Source organism: Haliotis rufescens, unplaced genomic scaffold (genome assembly GCF_023055435.1).
Source record: "Haliotis rufescens isolate VD_foot unplaced genomic scaffold, xgHalRufe1.0.p SCAF_8, whole genome shotgun sequence".
Classification (NCBI taxonomy): Eukaryota; Metazoa; Mollusca; class Gastropoda; order Lepetellida; family Haliotidae; genus Haliotis; species Haliotis rufescens.
In genome coordinates this window covers 50,629,269-50,645,278 of record NW_025964372.1, presented here as the reverse complement: position 1 = coordinate 50,645,278, position 16,010 = coordinate 50,629,269, and the positions used below count along the sequence as shown (strand labels likewise).

At 45.7% G+C, this 16,010-nt stretch overlaps 1 protein-coding gene across 1 annotated transcript in view; it reads left to right on the top strand.

Annotated features, from left to right (window-relative positions):
• The window catches only part of LOC124152400, a 53,330-nt gene that overhangs the window by 26,966 nt on the left and 10,354 nt on the right, over window positions 1–16,010 (top strand). Inside the window, exons 11-17 of the mRNA XM_048389632.1 lie at window positions 2,992–3,121; window positions 3,508–3,611; window positions 4,065–4,124; window positions 4,860–5,184; window positions 6,610–6,768; window positions 12,235–12,297; window positions 13,586–13,686. Coding sequence (XP_048245589.1) covers window positions 2,992–3,121; window positions 3,508–3,611; window positions 4,065–4,124; window positions 4,860–5,184; window positions 6,610–6,768; window positions 12,235–12,297; window positions 13,586–13,686 — 942 coding nt within the window. The remainder of the gene's footprint in view (window positions 1–2,991; window positions 3,122–3,507; window positions 3,612–4,064; window positions 4,125–4,859; window positions 5,185–6,609; window positions 6,769–12,234; window positions 12,298–13,585; window positions 13,687–16,010) is intronic.

Here is a 16,010-nt window from a genome sequence, read left to right as displayed (position 1 = left end):
TCATCTATCCACGCAATTGGGATCGATGACATGTATCAACCAAGTCAGCGAGCCTGACCACCCGATCCTGTTAGTCGCCTCTTACGACAAGCATAGTCGCCTTTTACGGCAAGCATGGGATGCTGAAGACCTATTCCACCCCGGAATCTTCACGGGTCTGGTAGCTGAGGACGCGCCGGCTAACTGTTACATTTAATAACCATCTCTTCACTTAAAACTGTGTTGTTGTAGTGTTTTTCTCTGTTAAAGTTGTTGAGATAAATAAATGTATGGAGAAGGAGGTTTTCGAGATGTAATTCAGTGATTTTATCATTTCTTGCTATTTGATGTGGTGTATCGTGATACCAGTAGTATTAACGTTAGTCTGTATGGTGATACGAATCGTATCGAAAGATACCAGGTGATACTCAGCCCTCATGATCATCTTCAACCATACCACGTCCGTCTATGAGATGGAGTAAACATGAACAGTAGTATTTACAGCACGGGACTTGCCTCGGGAAGCATGCATTCTGTGCATCAAAGAAAACTATTATACATTTATTTATATATATTTTTCTAAATAATAGTTAATCAATTGGGCAGCCAAGTAACTTGGACCAGTGAGATTGACATTCGTTAGTGAGGGATGAGTGAGGTAGATTAGTTTCACTAAGAGGTCAAGGTTGATGTACTTCAAGGTTATATACTGATGGTAAAAAGTAAATGTGCTTCATATAAAAATCAGTAAAAAATAAATGCATATTTCAATTTCCTCCTCTGTGAGGTCGTGATTAACAATTTGCACGTGCATGATAATGCACGGCGCACAGTGTGGATGTTTGTTGGGAGCATGACACTCGTACACGTGTTATTTTTAATGTGAACACCACGCAATTCTGTTTAACTGTGCACATCGTTGGCGCAAAGCCACGGCTTGTTGAAAATCAACGCTTACGCGCGTTTGGAATACTGCAAACAGGAATGGCGCAAAACGAAGTTGCAAGACATTTTAATGTTCCTCGAAACACAACATCATCTCTTTGGAGACGTCATCCACAGTAGGTCGACACTCATCACTTGTCACGGACCTGTCGTCCACGTGTGACGTCACGTCACCAAGACAACCATATTCGGTTGGTGGATCTACGGAATCGATACCAAACTGCCACATTAACAACTCAGACAATTCCTTGGTTGAAATCAATCAGTGGCAGAACCGTACGTAACCGGTTGAGGGAGCACACCATCCCGACCGAAAGTCCAGCAATACGCCAAATTTGACCTCTACGTCACTGTCAGGTACGCCTAGCCTGGTGTAGACAGCATCTGAATTTCCGACGACAAGATTAGGACAGTATACTGTTCACAGATGAGTCCAGGTTTCATCTTGACAGCTCTGATGGTCTAGTCCGGCTCTACAGTCGTCCGGGAGAACGTGAACGTGCGATACTCAACGTTGTCAGTGTAATAGTATGGGGTGGCATCACAACTCATGGGAGAATCATTGGTAATGGCAATTTGAATGGTGTACGCTGCCCGGACGACATTGTTCGAAGTTATGTTCTTCCCTTTGAGAAAATGAGGGGTCTTAATGTTTTAACGTTTTGCCTGTACATCATTAAGAAATCAAGGTTTAAAGGCGATGTATTAGTTGTCCTCTCAAGGAAGAATTGACATTGACCACCTGGTTGTTTTCTTGAATGAGTGCTTTTGATCATACGGTTGTTCCAATAATGGTATACGGATGTGAGGTTTTGGGGAGTTCAACCACCCGTTACCATATCATTATCATGCGTCACGCAGTGTTATGTGAACATCCCGCACAGCGTCATGTGAGTGAGTGAGTTGGGTTTAACGCCTCTTTAACAGTACTCCAGTTAGATCACGGCGTGTCAGCTTAATGTGGGAGGAAAGCCCCAAGTGATGCAGGTCTAAGACGTTTACCACTTCGGTGAAACCCACGAGCACGGGTATGCTGCTGACAAACCTAGAAACATAATCGGGGCAAACCGGGATTCGAACCCACAATCATAGGTTTCTGGCGTGCCCAAGGGACGCAACTCTGCACAGCGAATTACGGCGCCTTAAACGACCTGACCACCCGTGCCCCCACAGCGTCATGTAAACATCCAGCAAAGTGTCAGGAAGTGGTATGTAAGCAACCACAGGACAACGTTAAGTGTTATGTGAGAATTCTGCCAAGAGGCATGCAGTATAACGTTATTTAGTGGTTTGTTATTGAGCATGGCACACGATCAATACGGTCACTGTTCATAACCGACAGATCCCAGTTAGATATCAATCAACAAAGTCACAGATAACCCCAACCACTTGAGTCGCCGTTTACAAAACTCATGGAGCGGTGGGAACTCATGGCCTTGTGTCATCTTAAACCATTTGCAGTATCATGTGACGCGTTTTGCGTTGTCATACAGTGTCATCTTAAACCATTTGCAGTGTCAAGTGACGCGTTTTGCGTTGTCATACAGTGTCATCTTAAACCATTTGCAGTATCATGTGACGCGTTTTGCGTTGTCATACAGTGTCATCTTAAGCCATTTGCAGTATCACGTGACGCGTTTTGCATTGTCATACAATGTCATCTTAAACCATTTGCAGTGTCACGTGACGCGTTTTGCATTGTCATACAGTGTAATCTTAAACCATTTGCAGTATCATGTGACGCGTTTTGCGTTGTCATACAGTGTCATCTTAAACCATTTGCAGTGTCAAGTGACGCGTTTTGCGTTGTCATACAGTGTCATCTTAAACCATTTGCAGTATCATGTGACGCGTTTTGCGTTGTCATACAGTGTCATCTTAAGCCATTTGCAGCATCATGTGACGCGTTTTGCATTGTCATACAGTGTCATCTTAAACCATTTGCAGCATCATATGACGCGTTTTGCATTGTCATACAGTGTCATACAAATCGTTACGTAGCGCCACGTGGAGCGTCATGTCGGACAAATAGGCAGTTTATATATAATAGTATATTTTCCCTTTAAGGATTGCAGTTCTGAGAGCATCCGTTCCAGCATCAACTGCACGGGCGGTGTCCAGTTCGGCCCTTCCGATAGATGTACTGTGTGTTGTACCGGCGACGAGTGTCGCACCTCATTGATGCAAATTCAAAAAGGTGATCACTTAATTTTACTATTTGTTTGTTCAGGAAACGATATTTGACATTCTGGTTTAGGGCGAGAAGGAGGGGGTTGCTGGTATTGCGAAAATAAATTCGTTCCAGAAACACTGGAATAATAATAAAATAATTTGATTTGCTCAAAATTAAGAATGTTTCTGAGACAAATGTGTTGTATAATACTGTTGTGGGAATATAATATGTTCAGAAGCAATGCGTGACAATTATAGTCATGTATTCAACCTAATTCCCATGTATGTACACCATTGGACCGGGTCGTAGACGCTGCGAGCCATAGGATCCCCGCTAGACTACTCTCTGCCCTCACAATTCTGAAAGGTCGTTTGTGTTGAGCCGATTGTTAAAGTCCGTTTCTGTTTCAGGGTTTGACGCTATTCCGAATGTCCTCCACTGCCCGCACTGTAAGCACGAAAGCGATCCTCAGAAATGTATTGACACCTTTGAACCGTGCGATAGTCATCATGGGGTAAGTTGATAATACCACCGCCGTGGTACAACTTGGCATACATCACGGATAGGGGGTGGAGGTGGGTCGGGACCGGTGAGATCCAGGGTACCATGCGCAAAAATGACACAGCGCTGAGGGGGGGGGGGGGGGGGGTACCAAAAAGATGCTTCAAAAGAAAAGTCTCACTTATTATGGCCAGAGGGTCATTATTTATTTAGGGGGGATTGTGTCCTGAATACATGCTACGTAAAATGGGGGTGGCTGGGGGAGGCAATTTCATACAGTTCCAAAACCCATCTCACCGCCCCCACCCACCCCCAACTTCAACTTACAATAAATGACCAGTCCCTATTCTAGGTTCAACAAAATTAACAAGTCATAGAGTACTCTGCGGGTCATAAACGCCGCGAAGTGTTTCCCGAACGATGTGATGGCATGTTGTAATTAATTCCTTGTTCTTTACGGTTTCAGACGTGCGAGCTGACTCTGGAGCATGGCTTGTTTTCTGCCAAATGCGAGAGCAATGAACACGCAAGTTGTTACATACTTTATATGTAATGTAATTGTGCAATGACATTTTCTAGTTTATTCTCCAGTGAGTTGGGTTTAACGCCGCTTTTAACAGTATTCAGTTATATCGCAGCGTGTCAGCTTAATGTGGGAGGTAAGCCCGAAGTCTTAGACGTTTACCACTTCGGTGAAACCCACGAGCACGGGTATGGTGGCGACAAACCTAGAAACATAATCGTGGCGAACCGGAACTCGAACCCACAATCATAGGTTTCCGGCGTGTCCAAGGGACGCAACTCTACACAGCGAATCGCGACGCCTTCTACGACTGGGCCAGCCGTGCCCCCTCACAGAGACCTATATACTTGTCTAAGAAGCACTAACTTGATCGGGTGGTCAGACTGAGTCGAATATGTTATTATAGCCTTAGGCGAGGTACGCCGCTAACAAGATAAATCACTGGTTTGTCTTTGCCAGGCTCGATTATTTACAGCCACCGTCATGTAGCCTAAATAATGCTGTCTGCGGTGTTAAATAGTAAATAAATGTAGTTTATTCTCTAAATGTTTTCATCATCAGTATTTCTATATTTACATCAGGGGCGGTCGGGTAGCCTAGTGGTTAAAGCGTTCGCTCGTCACGCCGATTTGAGACATTTCTGGTGTCCCGCGGTGATATTGCTTGAATATTGCTAAAACTGGCGTAAAACCAAACTCACCATGTTAACATCATTAATGATTTTATCGCTCTGTTTAGTGTCTCCATGACTTCAACCGACACCCCGGCGTGGCAGACTGCGACAGCAACACTGGGAAATGTACGACCTGTTGCCATGACTACGCATGTGTCAATCGGACATTAAGCTTGCAGACCACGCCCCTTCCACAGACAACCGCATCAGGGTCAACAGCAATGGCTCCTGCGTCATCCACTCCAGCGGCCGTGGCGACTACGCCGACAGCAGTCACTACATGTAAAGACAAAGACCTGTTCCCTTGCCAGGTTTCTGCTAGTGCCACCGCATGCGGAGATGCCGCCTTTGCCAGCGAATTTTGCCCTCTCACCTGTGGTGTCTGCAAAGGTGAGGCTGTTTTTCGGGAATTTTTCGTCAAATCGCTTCGATTTATTTTTTAGAATAAGGGGACATTAATGCAAAAGTAAGAGACCAACAAAAGACATTGGTTTAACAAGGCTTTGAGCAGAAGCCCAGTTATACCACAGAGTGTCAAATTGATGTGATTTGGGAGGAAAGCCCAAAGCGAGACGAGATTTCTACAACGTTGGTGGAACCCACCACCAAAGACATGGTGATTGTAAACCTAGAGACATTATTGGGATTCGAACCCACAGCCATAGGTTTCTGGGGTGCCCAAGGGACGGAACTCTGCACAGCGACTGGGCCACCCGTGTCCCCAGTTCACGATGACGTATCCCTTTAGTAAAACCAACGAGCAAGGGAATGGTGCTTTTATACATAATCGGAGCGAACCGGGATTCGAACCCACATTCATAGGTTTCTGGCGTGCCCTGGGGACCCGACTCTGCACAGCGAGTTGCGGCGCCTTAGACGACTGGGCCACCCGTGTCCACGACGACGTATCCCTTTAGTAAAGCCAACGAGCAAGGGTATGGTGCTAACAAACCTGGAAACATAACCAGGGTGAATCTAGTGTTAGAACCTACGATAGAATCATGGCAAGCCTAAGACACGCAGCTGCAAATTACAGAGCTTTAGACCATCCGGCCAACCGGGCCCCGTGTCCTATGAGTAAATGGATAGTGTTTAGATTCCACCAAGACACCCATCCTCGATATAACAGGGTATTATATTCCCATTATGCTATGACCGCCCCGGACCCAACCACTTAGATTCGTTTTGAGCCTCATTCGAGTGACAGAACTCTACAAAAGGTCGTCCATTCGATTTACACTCTGACCAGGAGATATCCTTTGATGAAACAGGTTTATGAGAGATTGAGATGGTGACGTCACTTCCGCTTTTGGTGGCGAAATGGGCCCATGGTCTTTGTCATGCAACGGAGATGTAATACCCCCGATAGGAATGGGCGGTAATTTATGCCCTCTGTAAACACCATGACGTGCAAAATTCCACGCACATAATATCTTGGACATAAGTGCATCTTAAACTGTGCCAACCAATTAAGTGAGTAGGTGTGTGAATAGGGTTGAAAGCCGCTTCTAGCAATATTCCAGCAATGTCATGCCGGCAGACGCCGGAAAAAGGCTGCACATTGAATGACGTACATGCGGGGAATCGAACCCGGGCCTTTGGAACCACCAGAATACTACACCACTCAAATAGTCTCATGAACCACAGACTGTAAAGTGAAAAGTATTTAATAAAATGCTGTAAACGTGCACGTAAACAACAATTACTTATTTATGGCAACTTTAGTAAGGGTGATGTAGAACTCAAGTTCGTCATGATTGTGTAAGATTATCCACAATGAGATAATTAATTCGTTTGATTATCTGATTATTCTAGTGACAGATGTGCCTACCACGGCAGCCGCCACCACACGCGTCCCGAAGGGGATGTGTAGGGACTCCACTCTGTACCCCTGCCTCCTGAACATCGCAAGCACCTGCCCAGATCCCGACCTGGCCCTACTCTTCTGTCCTTTAACATGCGGCCTGTGTGAAGGTGAGCTTCGTACTGCTTGGTAACATGCGGCCTGTGTGAAGGTGAGCTTCGTACTGCTTGGTAACATGCGGCCTGTGTGAAGGTGAGCTTCGTACTGCTTGGTAACATGCGGCACGTGTAATGGTGAGCTTCTTAATGAACTGTAACGTGCGGTATTTGTGATGGTGAGCTTAGTACTGCCTTGTACGCCCTGTAGCATATGTCGAGTGTGATGGTGAACCTCGTACTGCCCTGTTACATGCGACCTGTGTGAAGGTGAGCTTCGTACTGCTTGGTAACATGCGGCACGTGTGATGGCGAGCTTCTTACTGAACTGTAACGTGCGGGATCTGGGATGGTGAGCTTCGTACCGCCTTGTACGCCCTGTAACATATGTCACGTGTGATGGTGAACCTCGTACTGCCCTGTTACGTGTGGCACGTGAGAAGGTGAGCTTCGTACTGCTTGGTCACGTGTAATGGTGAGCTTCGAACTGCTTGGTCACACGTGGCACGTGTAATGGCGAGCTTCGTACTGCTTGGTCACGTGAAATGGTGAGCTTCGAACTGCTTGGTCACACGTGGCACGTGTGAAGGTGAGTTTCGTACTTCTTGGTCAGACGAGGAACGTGTGGAGGTGAGTTTCGTACTGCTTGGTCAGACGAGGAACGTGTGGAGGTGAGTTTCGTACTGCACTGTAACACGTGGCATGTGTGCTGGTGAGCTTCATACTGACCTGTAACATGTGGCACGTGTGATGATAAGATTCATACTGACCTGTAACATGTGGCCAATGTGATGATAAGATTCATACTGCCTTGTAACACGTGGCATGTGTGATGATAAGATTCATACTGACCTGTAACATGAGGCATGTGTGATGATAAGATTCATACTGACCTGTAACATGTGGCACGTGTGATGGTGAGCTTCGTGCTGCCCTGTAACATGTGGCACGTGTGATGGTGAGCTTCGTGCTGCCCTGTAACATGTGGCACGTGTGATGGTGAGCTTCTTACTTCCCTGTAACATGTGGCACGTGTGATGGTGAGCTTCTTACTTCCCTGTAACATGTGGCAAGTGTGATGGTGAGCTTCTTACTTCCCTGTAACATGTGGCACGTGTGATGGTGAGCTTCGTGCTGCCCTGTAACATGTGGCACGTGTGATGGTGAGCTTCTTACTTCCCTGTAACATGTGGCACGTGTGATGGTGAGCTTCTTACTTCCCTGTAACATGTGGCAAGTGTGATGGTGAGCTTCTTACTTCCCTGTAACATGTGGCACGTGTGATGGTGAGCTTCTTACTTCCCTGTAACATGTGGCACGTGTGATGGTGAGCTTCTTATTTCCCTGTAACATGTGGCACGTGTAATGGTGAGCTTCTTATTTCCCTGTAACATGTGGCACGTGTGATGGTGAGCTTCTTACTTCCCTGTAACATGTGGCACATGTGATGGTGAGCTTCTTACTTCCCTGTAACATGTGGCACGTGTGATGGTGAGCTTATTACTTCCCTGTAACATGTGGCACGTGTGATGGTGAGCTTCTTACTTCCCTGTAACATGTGGCACGTGTGATGGTGAGCTTCTTACTTCCCTGTAACATGTGGCACGTGTGATGGTGAGCTTCTTATTTCCCTGTAACATGTGGCACATGTGATGGTGAGCTTCTTACTTCCCTATAACATGTGGCACGTGTGATGGTGAGCTTCTTACTTCCCTATAACATGTGGCACGTGTGATGGTGAGCTTCTTACTTCCCTGTAACATGTGGCACGTGTGATGGTGAGCTTCTTACTTCCCTATAACATGTGGCACGTGTGATGGTGAGCTTCTTACTCCCCTGTAACATGTGGCACGTGTGATGGTGAGCTTCTTACTTCCCTATAACATGTGGCAAGTGTGATGGTGAGCTTCTTACTTCCCTGTAACATGTGGCACGTGTGATGGTGAGCTTCTTACTTCCCTATAACATGTGGCACGTGTGATGGTGAGCTTCTTACTTCCCTGTAACATGTGGCACGTGTGATGGTGAGCTTCTTACTCCCCTGTAACATGTGGCACGTGTGATGGTGAGCTTCTTACTTCCCTATAACATGTGTGATGGTGAGCTTCTTACTTCCCTATAACATGTGTGATGGTGAGCTTATTACTTCCCTGTAACATGTGGCACATGTGATGGTGAGCTTATTACTTCCCTGTAACATGTGGCACATGTGATGGTGAGCTTCTTACTTCCCTATAGCATGTGGCACGTGTGATGGTGAGCTTCTTACTTCCCTGTAACATGTGTGATGGTGAGCTTCTTACTTCCCTATAACATGTGGCACGTGTGATGGTGAGCTTCTTACTTCCCTGTAACATGTGTGATGGTGAGCTTCTTACTTCCCTATAACATGTGGCACGTGTGATGGTGAGCTTCTTACTTCCCTGTAACATGTGTGATGGTGAGCTTCTTACTTCCCTATAACATGTGGCACGTGTGATGGTGAGCTTCTTACTTCCCTGTAACATGTGTGATGGTGAGCTTCTTACTTCCCTATAACATGTGGCACGTGTGATGGTGAGCTTCTTACTTCCCTGTAACATGTGTGATGGTGAGCTTCTTACTTCCCTGTAACATGTGGCACGTGTGATGGTGAGCTTCTTACTTCCCTGTAACATGTGGCACGTGTGATGGTGAGCTTCTTACTTCCCTGTAACTTGTGGCACATGTGATGGTGAGCTTATTACTTCCCTGTAACATGTGGCACATGTGATGGTGAGCTTCTTACTTCCCTATAACATGTGTGATGGTGAGCTTCTTACTTCCCTGTAACATGTGGCACATGTGATGGTGAGCTTATTACTTCCCTGTAACATGTGGCACGTGTGATGGTGAGCTTCTTACTTCCCTATAACATGTGTGATGGTGAGCTTATTACTTCCCTGTAACATGTGGCACATGTGATGGTGAGCTTATTACTTCCCTGTAACATGTGGCACATGTGATGGTGAACTTCTTACTTCCCTGTAACATGTGGCACGTGTGATGGTGAGCTTCGTGCTTCCCTGTAACATGTGGCACGTGTGATGGTGAGCTTCTTACTTCCCTGTAACATGTGGCACGTGTGATGGTGAGCTTATTACTTCCCTGTAACATGTGGAAAGTGTGATGGTGAGCTTCTTACTTCCCTGTAACATGTGGCACGTGTGATGGTGAGCTTCTTACTTCCCTATAACACGTGGCAAATGTGATGGTGAGCTTCTTACTTCCCTGTAACATGTGGCACGTGTGATGGTGAGCTTCTTACTTCCCTGTAACATGTGGCACGTGTGATGGTTAGCTTCTTACTTCCCTGTAACATGTGGCACGTGTGATGGTGAGCTTCTTACTTCCCTGTAACATGTGGCACGTGTGATGGTGAGCTTCTTACTTCCCTGTAACATGTGGCACATGTGATGGTGAACTTCTTACTTCCCTGTAACATGTGGCACGTGTGATGGTGAGCTTCTTACTTCCCTGTAACATGTGGCACGTGTGATGGTGAGCTTCTTACTTCCCTGTAACATGTGGCACGTGTGATGGTGAGCTTCTTACTTCCCTGTAACATGTGGCACGTGTGATGGTGAGCTTCTTACTTCCCTGTAACATGTGGCAAGTGTGATGGTGAGCTTCTTACTTCCCTGTAAACTTTTCACGCATCGTCCCGTCCCTTGTTTGAGTGTCAACTTGTTATAAACTGCCGGCAATAAAAATGATGCACCCATGTTTGATGGCGAACAATGAAACAAACAAGAAATGGTTATTTGATGCTGAGGTATTTGGTTACGGGTATCATAAGCTTTACATGCATCAGGGGGCACGGGTGGCCCAGTCGTCGAAGGCGCCGGGATTCCCTGTGCAGAGTTGTGTCCCTTGGGCACGCCAGAAACCTAAGATTGTGGGTTCGAATCCCGGTTCGCCCCGATTATGTTTCTAGGTTTGTCAGCACCATACCCGTGCTCGTGGGTTTCACCGAAGTGGCAAACATCTGAGACCTGCATCACTTCGGGCTTTCCTCCCACATTAAGCTGACACGCCGTGATATAACTGGAATACTGTTAAAAGCGGCGTTAAACCCAACTCATGCATGAAATCAATGAATATCTCACAACAGGCGACTATTTCAGCCTAGTATCGTTGTTAATTGTGTGGTACAATCCAATTTTCAAATGGTTACTATGTGGTATAACAAAAAAAACACCTGACATTTTATGTGTATTGTGCGATTGAAGGCGTTATTTACATTGAACTAGAACTGTACACTGACAGAGTGAGTGAGTGAGTTGGGTTTAACGCCGCTTTTAACATTATTCCAGTTATATCACGGCGTGTCAGCTTAATGTGGGAGGAAGGCCCGAAGTGATGCAGGTCTAAGACGTTTACCACTTCGGTGAAACCCACGAGCACGGGTATGGTGCTGACAAACCTAGAAACATAATCGGGGCGAACCGGGATTCGAACCCACAATCATAGGTTTCTGGCGTGCCCAAGGGACGCAACTCTGCACAGCGAATCGCGGCGCCTTAGACGACTGGGCCACCCGTGCCCCCGTACACTGACAGAAACAGTACAGTTTAACTTAGTGAATTTCACTTTCCACTCGGGCACCAAAATGTCAGTAGACTTTAGTAACCAGTTGGAAAATGTTTGTTAATTAGACCAGTAGGTGGTCTATCGTAGAGGTTTAATCAGTTAGAAAAAAAGAAAGATTACTCTTACCTTGATCAGGGATATGTTTGCTGATATCAGAAACCATCAAAGTCTTGTTTTACACTGGCAAACATACCTAACCTCCCTTCATCATTGAGTACGTGCTAAACATTCATAATCAGTTTGTATCCATCTTTTAAAGAACTACTAGTTTTATGTAGTTAATTATACTTATTGAATATGTGATGTTTATTTTATTTTCTATCTGTTCGTTTCTTTGAACGAAAAGCTACCATAGCAAACATACGTACAATGCATAGAGACCGCCTCCGCGTCCGCCCGGAGAGCGAAAGGTCCGGGGTTCGATCCCCAGCCGCGTCATACCAAAAGACGTTAAAATATGGTACTTGTTGTTACCCTGTCTGGCGCTCGGCATTAAGGGGCTAAAACAAGGACTTGTCGGCTCGGAGTCAGTATACTGTGTCTGAGTGGGGTATTCATGTTAGACCTCGGCATGGTATCTTAGTGTGCTAGCACTATTAATCGGCATCAGTCCGGACTAGTACAAGCAGCCAAACACACACACACACACACACACACACACACACACACACACGTGCATGCACGTCGCTATATAAGTGCAATAAGCCTGGACGCGACGTAAAACCCCATTTCACCTCACCTCACCTACAATGCATAGAATAACATAATGCTGATCATAACTCGTTAACGCAAGTTATTTAAGATGCAGATTACTAATTTGAAAATAATTAAAATGTGTAAAATTACATTCTGCCAATGCCACTGATTCAGCGGGAACGGACATGACGTCACCAGCCACCTCACCTGTGGTTACGGGGTCACCGGTAACAGGAGGTAAGTCCGGGCGATGCCTTATACTGGTGCCTATTCTCGCAAAACATCAAGTATGCATTTACGCAATCTCATTAAAATCAGATCTCTTACTCCGACGCAATATCTCTGACAATAGAGCAAGAGAAGGTCGGAACCCTGAGTTAACGTTAACCACCCTCTCTACATGAAGGATGTGGCTTCTTGAACCTATCACATGTCAGATTTCTACACCGATCCGGCTTCATTTCTACAACATATCCATTTGGAAATTTCGATCTCAGCAAACGAAAACCGCCAAAGAACAAATGTACTAAAGACATCATTTGGAGTAGATCCCGTGGCGCTCAGAAACAGGTTGTATGACATATCCACAACAATAAATCATGGGTTTATTTTCTTACATTCGGAACTTCCCGATCATATTTGTTTTCGAGACGAGGTATACTTGTTTGTGAATGCCACGCCAAGTCGTATCGAGCATTTAGATTGCCCAATTAGAAAGTTTGATTAGAAAAATATCTGATTTTAATTAGGTTATCACTCACGTACAGACGAATGCCTTTTTTAAAAGAATATTGTTTATATGAATGCATGTTTGCTGAGAGAAAGTACAATGCCATGGACAGTTTTTTAAAAGTACAATGAAAGTAAGTTTACTCAAATTCGATCAACACGATGTAGCTTCCTTCAGAAATTGTTTTGACACCATCGACATTCCGTGCAACTACAGATAACTCCGTGTGTTTCTGGACCTCGAAAATATGTTTGACAAACTTGTTGTTAAATATAAAACTTTGTATTCATGAGTCACTTGAGTATATACCAACTTGTTCTCGTCGCTTCCTGGCTGAAATAATGCCGATACGACGCTAAACACTCACTCACTCACTCACCCTACTTGTTTACTCACTCACTTCATAAGATGCAACTGGCAGTGCTGCATCAACAAAGGGATAACTGTAGGTATCAACGTCGGATACATGCACATTTCCATCGCGACCCGTAAAGATCCGTGGTAGAGTAGGTCTTCAGCAACCCTTGCTTGCGGTAAGAGGCGACTATGTTTGTCGTAAGAAACGACTAACGGGATCGGGTGGTCAGGCTCGCTGACTTGGTTGATGCATGTCATCGTATTCCAGTTGCGTGGGTCATGCTGTCAATCACTGGATTGTCTGGTCCAGACTCGATTATTTATAGATTGTCGTCATATAGCTGGAACATTGCTGAGTGCGGTGTTAAACAAACAAACAAACATTTCTATCTGATGTGACAAATGTATTGCTAACTGTTGTGTGGTCATCGTGGTCAGTTGTGCCCAGCCAGCCCAGCCTGATGTGTCCAGTCTGTAACAACGCCGGCAACGCCCACGAGTGTCTGGGTCAGACACGTGCCTGCACCAGCCATCAAGATGTAAATAGTGATTTTATCTGATCATTCTTCTTATTTCAAATACCGTGGATACCGGTGCATCTTATCAATCCCATGATAGGTATCAATAATTAATTTGTACCCCGTGACGGTACTGACACATGATAACCAGCCCTTGACTGTACCTGCGCATGATAACTAGCCCGTGACGGTACAATCACATGATAACTAGCCTGTGACAGTACTGACACATGATAACTAGCCCTTGACGATACTGACACATCATAACTAGCCCATGACGGTACAGACGCATGATAACTAGCCCTTGACGGTACTGGCACATGATAACTAGCCCGTGACGGTACTGACACATGATAACTAGCCCGTGACGGTACTGACGCATGATAACTAGCCCTTGACGGTACTGACACATGATAACTAGCCCGTGACGGTACTGACACATGATAACTAGCCCCTGACGGTACTGACACATGATAACTAACCCTTGACGGTACTGACACATGATAACTAGCCCGTGACGGTACTGACACATGATAACTAGCCCTTGACGGTACTGACGCATGATAACTAGCCCTTGACGGTACTGACACATGATAACTAACCCGTGACGGTACTGACACATGATAACTAGCCCGTGACGGTACTGACACATGATAACTAGCCCGTGACGGTACTGACACATGATAACTAGCCCTTGACGGTACTGACACATGATAACTAGCCCGTGACGGTACTGACACATGATAACTAGCCCGTGACGGCACTGGCACATGATAACTAGCCCGTGACGATACTGACAAATGATAACTAGCCCTTGACGGTACTGACACATGATAACTAGCCCGTGACGGTACTGACACATGATAACTAGCCCATGACGGTACTGACACATGATAACTAGCCCCTGACGGTACTGGCACATGATAACTAGCCCTTGACGATACTGACACATGATAACTAGCCCTTGACGGTACTGACAAATGATAACTAGCCCATGACGGTACTGACGCATGATAACTAGCCCTTGACGGTACTGACGCATGATAACTAGCCCTTGACGGTACTGACACATGATAACTAGCCCTTGACTGTACTGACACATGATAACTAGCCCGTGACGGTACTGACACATGATAACTAGCCCGTGACGGTACTGACACATGATAACTAGCCCGTGACGGTACTGACACATGATAACTAGCCCGTGACGGTACTGACACATGATAACTAGCCCTTGACACATGATAACTAGCCCGTGACGGTACTGACACATGATAACTAGCCCTTGACTGTACTGACAAATGATAACTAGCCCTTGACGGTACTGACACATGATAACTAGCCCATGACGGTACTGACGCATGATAACTAGCCCTTGACGGTACTGACGCATGATAACTAGCCCTTGACGGTACTGACACATGATAACTAGCCCTTGACGGTACTGACACATGATAACTAGCCCATGACGGTACTGACGCATGATAACTAGCCCATGACGGTACTGACGCATGATAACTAGCCCTTGACGGTACTGACACATGATAACTAGCCCTTGACGGTACTGACGCATGATAACTAGCCCTTGACGGTACTGACACATGATAACTAGCCCTTGACGGTACTGACAAATGATAACTAGCCCATGACGGTACTGACACATGATAGCTAGCCCTTGACGGTAATGACGCATGATAACTAGCCCGTGACGGTACTGACACATGATAACTAGTCCTTGACTGTACTGACACATGATAACTAGCCCTTGACACATGATAACTAGCCCGTGACGGTACTGACACATGATAACTAGCCCATGACTGTACTGATACATGATAACTAGCCCTTGACACATGATAACTAGCCCTTGACTGTACTGACACATGATAACTAGCCCTTGACGGTACTGACACATGATAACTAGCCCTTGACACATGATAACTAGCCCTTGACGGTACTGACACATGATAACTAGCCCTTGACACATGATAACTAGCCCTTGACTGTACTGACACATGATAACTAGCCCTTGACGGTACTGACACATGATAACTAGCCCTGACTGTACTGACGCATGATAACTAGCCCTTGACACATGATAACTAGCCCTTGACGGTACTGACACATGATAACTAGCCCGTGACGGTACTGACAAATGATTACTAGCCCGTGACGGTACTGACACATGATAATTAGCCCGTGACGGTACTGACGCATGATAACTAGCCCTTGACACATGATAACTAGCCCTTGACTGTACTGACACATGATAACTAGCCCTTGACGGTACTGACACATGATAACTAGCCCTTGACGGTACTGACGCATGATAACTAGCCCTTGAA